The sequence below is a fragment of the Myotis davidii genome, unplaced genomic scaffold (genome assembly GCF_000327345.1).
Source record: "Myotis davidii unplaced genomic scaffold, ASM32734v1 scaffold428, whole genome shotgun sequence".
NCBI classification, from domain to species: domain Eukaryota; kingdom Metazoa; phylum Chordata; class Mammalia; order Chiroptera; family Vespertilionidae; genus Myotis; species Myotis davidii.
In genome coordinates, this window is record NW_006299834.1 from 2,666,750 (window position 1) to 2,677,037 (window position 10,288).

A 10,288-nucleotide genomic window follows, 5' to 3' on the forward strand; every position below is an offset into this window, starting at 1 on the left:
TCTGTGCATGATAGGGCCGGCGCCCCAACTCCTCAATCGGCCCTGCTCTGAGCCCGACCAGGGGCTGCACCTAGTGATTGGGCCTGCCCTCTGCCACCTGGGAGCAGGCCTAAGCCAGCAGGTCGTTATCTCCCGAGGGGTCCCAGACTGCGAGAGGGCACAGGCCAGGCTGAGGGACCCCCCTTCCCCCCGAGTGCACAAATTTTTGTGCACCGGGCCTCTAGTATAATGGTCAATAAATATTGACTATCATTATTAGAACTATTATTATAGTTATTTTGTATAGTAGACTACAGGCTCCATATGGTAATGCTGATCATGATTCTTTTATATTCTAGTGGCTCAGGCAGGCCATAAAGTTACTTAAACTGTGAGTATGTCAGCATATGCTGGGAACCAGTAGATTATATAAATGTATTCTTTCTTTGCCTAATAGTCCCCTGGAAAAAGGGAACTTCGTTAAAATAAAAACATAAGGTATTTGAAAACATATTTAAATACCACTTATTTAGATTATTAGCCTGAACAACCAGAAGCTGTAGAAATACTCAAATAAGCCCTCTCAATAAGCCATAAATGTGAAGGAAAAAAAAAGGACTTTAATAAACATTTGGAAATTCTAAGAGCCCAAGGTGCCCTCTCTAATCATGAAGTCAGACAGACAACACTCTTTTCAAGTTAAAGAAACTATAAACTTCCTCACCTTCTGCTCTGTGATAAAAAGAAAAGGTCAGCAAAGGATTTTGTCCTCAAAGTCTAAGGAAGCACCATGCGCTGACTAGACTGGACTAAGTGATATGCAAGGCCAGAGAGTAACGTTTACTGGATTCAAAGGGTGGTATGAAAGACGTGTCCCAGCTATAATTACTTAATTTAGAGATAAAAACACTTGAAATCTAAGCATGAGATCTGTTTTCATGACAAAAGCAGCATCAGTATTTAAAACTTACTCTTGTCATATCAATCTTCACCCTCGCCATGGTGTTTCCCTTTCTATCTGACACTACGATTACATGTCCCAAGGGGTAGAGGCTGCTAACACTCCCTATCCCCTTACCTGGCTCCACTGTGATCACCATGCCGGGCTGCAGAGGGAGGGATCGGGGAATGTCTGGAGTGTCATGGACATCCATCCCCAGGTAATGGCCAACGTGGTGAGGGCAGTATTTTCGAGCAGCCTGGAAAAGGTAATTGCCACAGTATTATTAGAGCAATGGCCCCTTGAGGGGAAGTCGGGCATGTACAAGTCAATGAGATAGGTGTTAACTGCTCCCCCATGGTTCTGCCACGATGTTTAATCTGTCCTTAGGCTACTGACCAAGAGACCTGATCACTGCCACCTCTGGAATGAAATTCTGCCAGTGCATTCTAACTAATCCACATTTCCACTCCCAGTATTTAATATACTACACACATGCTCACTTGGGTAAGCCCAGTAATGACTATGGTTAATAAAAATCTCTTTTTTTGAAGGAGGGTGACTATGTTAGAATAGTTCTCTTTTCAACATTCACACATCCCTCTCAGGAAGTCTACTCTGGAGACCCCAAGTATCTCACAGCAACTTGTGGAGCAGGCTGAAACATCAAATAACACTGCAATTACTAGGCATTTACTGGCCTGGATGTTTCTATCCATTAATTAAAGATTTGCTGGCCTGAGCAGGAGGAATTTATAGCTTCTTTCCTATCGATAATAGAAACCCTGGCAGCCTAACCTTGGAGATGGGAGATGCCTTAATGGTCTGTTTGGCTTGACCACCCGGCATTTTAATTTAAAGCTGAGGCTTTACATTTTTACTGAATACATTTGGATGCAGATGAAATTCCCTAAAGACATGCCCTTGAGGATATTGTTAAAGTCTCAACAGTGTCACTGAAGCAACAAACACCCTCTCCTTCGACCTCTACCTTTTCAGAATTAGCACAAAAGAATCAAGAGTTAACCTCTCCTCCTTTTTGTGTCCTTTTCCACCCTCTGCACCAGACTTCATTTTATGTCTTCTGACGACGGAGCTAGTTGCACACTATGCAGTATGCAATGAACCAGAATGTGCTGCCACCTTCTGGGAGAAATAAGTACTGACTCCCTTTGTTGTAATCCCGGTTCATTGTAAATCCCTTTTACAGATGAAGAATCACAAAGACCATTTCTAAATCTAATTAGCTTTACATAAAAACTGAGCAGCATGTAAGGCGTTCTTGAGAACTGAGTCAAAAGAAGTGAGGTACCCTGAAGGCACTATTTTCCTTAATGTTCTTCAGGAACCCCAACTCTTTAAGCTTCTGCCCTATCAGGGTCAGCATCATGCTGTAGATGTTTTCCAAGCTTGTTCCGGGGGAGCAGAGGGTCAGACAATCTCTCTGGATTTCTAGAACAGCTTCATAGAGTTCTGCTTGAGGTGCGGTAAACCTGGGGACAGGAAAACCAAAGAATGCAAATTTGGAATTGACTGATATTGCAGGAAGTTTGTGACAAGAAAAAAATTCTGAGATGTTATAAGTCAAATTACAGCAGTGGGAGAGTGAGAGGAAGGGACAGGAATAGTTGACCAGTTAATGGTGTCGTGCCAACTAACAAAAGACCGCTCATATTTGGATGTATGTTAGAAGCTCTGACTCAGCTCCCAGGGTCTATGAACTGACCACCAGCCACCACCACAGCCAGCATGTGCATGAACTTTCAAGACTGCTGCCTGTAACCAATCAAAAGAAGTAAATATTTCTTCCTCCAGACTGTGCTCCTACCCTAAAACGCCCTCCTGCACCAACCCCCGCCCCCCAAACCCTTATCTATAGCCAATGTAAGTTCTTTCAAAACAACTTACATCTTTCTTCCCCAAAACATAATGTGTAAAAGCGCTCGTCAATTCTAGGATGGCGAACATATTGCCTTCTCCACCAGCCCTGCTGTTAGTGGTTTGATTAGAAAACTCCAAGGCGATGATGATGAGGCATTGTAGATATTTAATCATACCAACATAGCATTATGGACAGGACCTTAATCACACCCTAGATGCTCAACAGGAAGAGCAATAACCCTTCAGACTGGGGAGAAACAGTCCTTCACACAGCCAGCAGATATAAATGAGCTGAGGCTAGAGGATGTACCCAGCCCTGAATGCAGCCAGAGGGCCAGACCAGGTCACTCTTGATCCTTTCCACTTTTTACCATTAAAAAAAGAAGCTTGCCCTGACCAGTTTGGCTCAGTGGATAGAGCGTCAGCCTGTGGACTCAAGGGTCCCGGGTTCAATTCTAGTCAAGGGCATGTACCTTGGTTGCAGGCACATCTCCAGTGGGGGGTGTGCAGGAGGCAGCTGATTGATGTTTCTCTCTCATCGATGTTTCTAACTCTCTATCCCTCTCCCTTCCTCTCTGTAAAAAAATCAATAAAATATATTAAAAAAAAAAAGCTTAGGGATCTATTTTTTTTAGAGACAAAGCCATGTCATGGGATAAACTAGTCAATCCTTCAGTTACTAGTAATTTACTAGTTTCTAGGTGTCCTTAGTATAACAATTTCTTCAGCAATCATGGGGAAGAATGGGAAAAAAATTAAAATGGGGTGGTATATGATACGTGGTTCCATGTACTATTTTACACTCCCATAAGTAGTACAGCCAATTAAGTCAAAGGCCTTCAAAGATGCTCATAAAATCTGAGCTTGTAATTCTGCTCTAAGAATCCATCCTAAGAAAATATTTGAAATACAAAAAAAGCTGTATGTACAAAAATGTTCACTATAATGTTTTCTTATAATTATAACTAGAGACCTGGTGCACGAAATTCATGCACTTGGGGGGGGGGAGGGGGACCTCAGCCCGGCCTGTGCCCTCTCGCAGTCCAGGAGCCCTTGGGGTATGTCCAACTGATGGCTTAGGGACGTTCCCCGCAGTTGGACATCCTTAGCACTGCCATGGAGACGGGAGAGGCTCCTGCCACCGCCACTGCACTCATCAGCCATGAGCCTGGCTTCTGGCTGAGCAGCACTCCCACTGTGGGAGTGCACTGACTACCAGGGGGCAGCTCCTGCATTGAGTGTCTGCGCCCTGGTGGTCAGTGTGCAATATAGCAACCAGTTGTTCCACTGTTCGGTCGATTTGCATATTACTCTTTTATTATATAGGATAGATTCAATCTAAATGTCCCCTAATATTAAAGTATAACAATATAATGGTATAATGAACACCTACATACCCAACTCCCAGGTTCAAATTTATCAACATTATGTTTATACCCATACTCCATGCCACCACAGTACTAGTACATATTTTTTTAAAATATATTTTATTGATTTTTCACAGAGAGGAGGGGAGAGGGATAGAGAGTTAGAAACACTGATGAGAGAGGAACATCGATCAGCTGCCTCCTGCACACCTCCTACTGGGGATGTGCCCATAACCAAGGTACATGCCCTTGGCCAGAATCAAACCTGGGACCCTTTAGTCCATAGGCCGACACTCTATCCACTGAGCCAAACAGGTTAGGGCACGTATTTTTAAATGTAAATTTTACATACACTGGAATGCACAAATCTGAGCTGTGCAATTCTGACCGATCCTGATGAAGCTAGGGACACTGAACCCCTAAATTCTGTTGTCTTCTTTGCTGGCAGAAGCAGCCCTTCTACCACCATCTGAGACTAATCTAGTTTGGACTGAGAGCCTACAGGTTCTCCCCTTAGGTAGTTGCCTTGGTACTTGCCTCTGGACTTTTAACTAGATTGTACTCCTAGCAGGTCCCAAAGGTTAGGTGCAAAGTGTGACCCACAAGGAGGTGCATGATAATCCAAAGAGAACTGCATGATTTTTCTTACTTGTATAGATAAAAATCTGAGAATATGTGTGGAAATGGATAGTAATGTGTGGGATAGCTGAAAGGAACACAAAGTTGGAACAGGCTGAACTTATTGATATATGTCCACAAAGCAGCGATTCTGGATTCAATGTTATAGCTCAAGGGTTCAAAAAGGCGCCAACAGTTTATTTGGTTGGTTGGCTGAAGCGTGGGCCACAAGGTATCTTATACTAAATGAATTCAAATGCCAGAACTGCCTTGCCATACTGGAGAAAGAATTCTGCCTCAAGACTGCAACATCAACTTTTGCGCATGAGTTTCCAGCCTGCCCTACAAATGCGTGAGTCAGTTCCTTAAATGCATCAATCATTATCAATCAATCTATCTACCAACCTAAATACATATATACTATATATACACACATCTGTATGTGTGTGGATGTTAACTAGGAGTTTCTAGGTCCCTGATCCTGTGATGATGACTAAACAATCGTAAAAAATAATCAGGAGCTTTGCAAAGGCAGTTAACCTGAGCTAGAGGGGACCTGTCTATCTCATTAGCCATTTATTCCAAATATAACCACACTCCAAAGAAGCAGTGGGATCTGTAGAAGACGTACCTGCCATTGACAGGCCAGGTACGGGTGATGTCACTCACATAGCAAGAAGATTCACAACCTCCATCCAGCAGCACCATTTCCCCATCCTGGAAAAAAAGCACAATAGGTCAAAGTCGGTGACCTCTGGGTTCTCAGTTGTTGTTTTTTTAACTTAAACCCTTTGTGCCTTTCATGTTTTATATATACTAGAGGCCCGGATCATGGATTCGTGCACCGGTGGGGTTCCTCGGCCTGGCCTGTGGGACTGGGCTGAAATCGGCTCTCCCACATCTCCTGAGGAGGTCCCGGAATTGGACTCCCTCCTCTCTGGTTCCGGGTGTGTTACCCAAGAACCTCAGCTGCCAAGTCACCGCAGCTCGGCAGCGGTGCTCCTAGAGGCTAGAGGATGATGCATCTGCCCCCTGGTGGTCAGTGCATGTCATAGATACTGGTCAGAGTGTCTGCCCCCTGGTGGTCATTGCATGTCAAAGCTACCAGACGTTCAGCTGATCGGCCAGTGGCTTAGGCTTTTATATATATAGAATAGATTTTAAAAGCTCTAATTTAAAGGAGACTAATCCTCTCTGGTTCCTTCTCATAAGAAACAGCACCTAGCCCTAGTCTGTATGGCTCTGTGGATAGAGCATCGGGCCTGCAGAGTGAAGGGTTCCAGGTTCGATTCTGGTCAAGGGCATGTACCTTGGTTGCAAGTTCCCTGGCCCTGGTCAGGGTGCATGCAGGAGGCAACCAATCGATGCGTCTCTCTCACATCGACGCTTCTCTCTGCCTCTCCCTCTCTCTTCCATTCTCTCTAAAAATCAATGGAAAAATATCCTTGGGTCAGGATTAAGGGAAAAAAAAAAAAGAAACACCATCTAAATCAGTGGTTCTCAACCTTGGCTGCACAGTAGAATCACCTGGGAATCTTTTTAAAATCCTGATTTCTGGGCCTCATCCTCCAGAAATTCTGTTTCTTTGTTATGGGGTGGACCACTGATCTAAATGTTTCAAATGAACTCATATTGGCTTAAGAAAGGTGCCATTGCACGCTGGCCAGGTAGCACAGTTGGTTAGATATTGTCCTAATATGCCAAGGTTGCAGGTTCAATCCCCAGTCAGGGTACATACAAGAATCAAACAATGAATGCATAAATATAAGTGGAATAACAAGTGGACAAGTGGATTTTTTTCTCTCTCTCCCTTACTCACTCTTTAAAATTCAATCAATCAATAAAAAAGTTATTTTAATAAAAAAAAATAGAAAGGTACCACTGCATAGTGGTTAAGTGCATTGGCTCTGGAACCTGCTTGGGTTTGAATTACTAGGTGCAAACATCAGCACATCATACATGTTACCATTATGACTATCACTACTAATTAACATAACCCTAGATAAGGATTTTATCTAGAGCCTCATTAAAATACAGTTACTCTTACCCATTTAACTATTTATATTTTTTTTAGGGAAAGTGGAAGAGAGAGGGAAAGACAGAGAGAAACATCGATGTGAGAGAAACACATCAACTGGTTGCTTCCTGCACGAGCTCCACTAGGGCCTGGGCCAGGGAGGAGCCTGCAACCAAGGTATGTGCCCTAGACCAGAAATGAAACCGGGACCCTTTGGTCCACAGGCCGATGCTCTATCCACTGAGCAAAACTGGCTAGGGCTTAATCATTTAACTTTAGAATGTTACTTCTCTTTTTGCTTCCCATCAAAATGCATGTGGGGGAAGAAGAAAACTTTGGGTACATCTCTATCTTACTACATGTCATGTTACTGGGCATATCTTATTCACATCTAAATAAACATGGAACCTGGCACACCACAATGATCAAATGAATGCACATATAGTAACTAACTTTGAAGAATCATGTGGTTGTTTCTGGCAAATTGGTAGAATAAATTTAATTAGAAAACAACTAGTATTATCATACACTTATGAGTAAAATAATATATATATCAATTTGTATTCTTCATAAGCAAGCAGAACTAATTAATATTGTTTATTATGTACATGTAATACGAGTATTTAAAAAAGTCAAGGAAATGACAAAAAATGTAGGCTACCAGTTAGTGACCTGTGGGAGGGAGGCAGCAGGATGGAGAGCATAGGGTACACATGCAGATACAGAGTATTTGTAATGTTCTAATTTTTCTTTTTTAAAAATATTTTAAAAATTGATTTTTAGAGAGAGGGAAAAGGAGACGGAGAGAAACATCGATGTGAGAACGAAACATCCATCAGCTGCCTCCTGAACGCCCCCTACCAGGGATTGAACCGGGCATGTGCCCTGACCAGAATGGAACTGGCAACATTTTGGTGTATGGGACAACGCCCAAACAACTGAGCCACACTGGCCAGGGTGGTAATCTTCTAACTTTTGAGTCTAGTAAGTCATAGGTATTCACTTTAAATATCTGCTGTATAATTTACGTTTGCTATATTTAGTCTTTTGAATTTACCAAATATTAAAATAAATAATTAAAAGTGGACTTAACAAAGGAGTACACAATTCTTTCTTTCTTTCTTTTTAAATATATTCCATTGATTTTTTTACAGAGAGGAAGGGAGGAGGAGAATAGAGAGTTAGAAACATTGATGAGAAACATCGATCAGTTGCCTCCTGCACAACCCCTACTGGGGATGTACCGGCAACCAAGGTACATGCCCTTGACCGGAATCAAACCTGGGACCCTTGAGTCTGCAGGCTGACGCTCTATCCACTGAGCTAAACCGGTTAGGGCGGGAGTACACAATTCTTTACTTGTATAGTCACTTGGGGAGAAAACCATAAAAGAGAAATTCTCTGACAGCTAATAAGGTATTCATTCTTACAATCTGCCTGGCCAGTGTGGCTCAGTGGTTGAGCGTCGATCCATACACTAGGTTCCATTCCGGGTCAGGGCACATGTGCAGGTTGTGGGCTCAATCCCCAGCGAGGGCAGCCAATCGATGTTGATATTTCTCTCTCATCGATGTTTCTGTATCGCTCCCCCTCTCCCCTCCTCTCTCTAGTCAATAAAAACATTAAAAAAAAAATGTCTGTCTGCTCCCATATGCTTAACCCACTGCAGCTAGCTACCAGTCCTTGGAGGAGTGTTATAAAAGAAAAAGAGCAGAGGCTTTAGGGTAGAATATTTGCCTCTGCACTACGAATTGCCTAATTTTTAAAAGTTTATTTTCCTCACCTATAAAACAGGCATGTTAATAACTGCTTCTATCTCATAGCGCTAACGTGAGGATCAAATGAGATAATGTCTGTAAAAGCATTTTGTTAAAGCTGGAAATTAGGGAACCCCGAAGTTAGTGAGTTTTCTACTAGGGCATCTGGACCCCGAGGAAGCAGTGCTGATGGGTAGTACTGTACCTTGATGAGTTGATTATTCTTCACATAGTGCAAAGTGTTTGACCGATTACCTCCAGCAACCACAGGTGGGTAGGCTAAGATGTCTGCTCCCCGGGCTCGGTATTCAAATTCAAACTGAAAAAAGCAGCAAAGTGTAACTCTAAGTATGACTGAAGAAAGGATTTCTTTAGGGCTGTCCCTGCCCAGGCTCTCCTCAACAGCACACACCTCCATTTAAGTTACTACTGGAAAACTATTCACCATACCTAACAAACCTTGTAATGCTGTAATTTCAGGCCACTTCTTTTAGTCTCACCCCAAGTCTGTTATTCAATCCTATTACTAAATCTGTTCTTTTTTTGTGAGTACTCTAAATTTCTGATTTTCAAATTAAGTCCAGAAGAGGACACAGAAAACCTATGATCAAGGGTGAGCAAAAAGATAAGTCATGTCAAGTTACTGTTTGTTTATTCTTATTTAGATAAACATTGGAATACAGCTTGCATTTTTAACAACAACTCTAAATGACTAACGTCAAACTTTCAAATAGCTACTGACCTACAAGCTCTGGAAAATAAAAATAAAAATATGCTAGGCAAATGGTAAACTCTACGAATTTCATTATGTCCTAGGATGGAGCTCGAGACTGGCAACCATGTGCTGCTATCTACAGCTCAACCTCAGAGTCTCTTCCTTTACATTTACTTAAACAGCACTAGTCTTGTCATCTCACATTTATGTAAACCTTTTCTTCTTCAATAGCTCTACTCTGCGGATTTTCTCATTTAACTGTTACTCCACATATTTTAGACTCATCTAATAAATTACTAGTGACATTTAAGAACCAAATCCTCTCCACTGATCTCCTGGTCACTTCCATAAAAGCCAGCCAGATGCCACCTGCAAATCAATGGAATTACTTTACGTGTGCCTTCCCATCACTGAAAGCTCACCTTAGCATAAAGAAAGCTCTCATCCACAGGCGCTTTGCTGGCAAACATGGTCTCTATGAAAGCCTGCAAATAGAATGGAGCATGAAAAGAAGTCTAATGTTAACTATTCTGCTTACTCAAATGTTCAAAATACTGTCTTTCCTATAAAGATCAAGGGGCAGATGTTATGACTGCCACTTATTAGGGTTGTCTTATCACAATGTAGCCCATACTCTCAATTAACACTTGACCTTCTTACTTCACGAGGTGCTATTTAAATGTTTGTATTTTTTTTAAAATATATTTTATTGATTTTTTACAGAGAGGAAGGGAGAGAGATAGTTAGAAACATCGATGAGAGAAACATCGATCAGCTGCCTCCTGCACATCTCCTACTGGGGATGTGCCTGCAACCCAGGTACATGCCCTTGACTGGAATCGAACCTGGGACCTTTCAGTCCACAGGCCGACGCTCTATCTACTGAGCCAAACTGGTTTCGGCTAAATGTTTGTATTTTTAAAGATGTAAAATGGGGTTTCTTTGCATTTCATTCTGTGCATCTTATAACCAGGACACATCATGAGTAGACACTGTACAGCTTATGGGGAAGGG

The 10,288-nt window shown here is 42.3% G+C and overlaps 1 protein-coding gene across 1 annotated transcript in view; it reads right to left on the minus strand.

Moving 5' to 3' along the window:
* Nucleotides 1-10,288, minus strand: part of XPNPEP3 (X-prolyl aminopeptidase 3, mitochondrial) — a 36,283-nt gene that overhangs the window by 4,092 nt on the left and 21,903 nt on the right. The window contains 5 exon segments of the mRNA XM_006775975.2: nucleotides 1,058-1,178; nucleotides 2,232-2,412; nucleotides 5,417-5,502; nucleotides 8,765-8,878; nucleotides 9,697-9,759. Of these exon segments, the coding sequence (XP_006776038.1) occupies nucleotides 1,058-1,178; nucleotides 2,232-2,412; nucleotides 5,417-5,502; nucleotides 8,765-8,878; nucleotides 9,697-9,759 (565 nt within the window).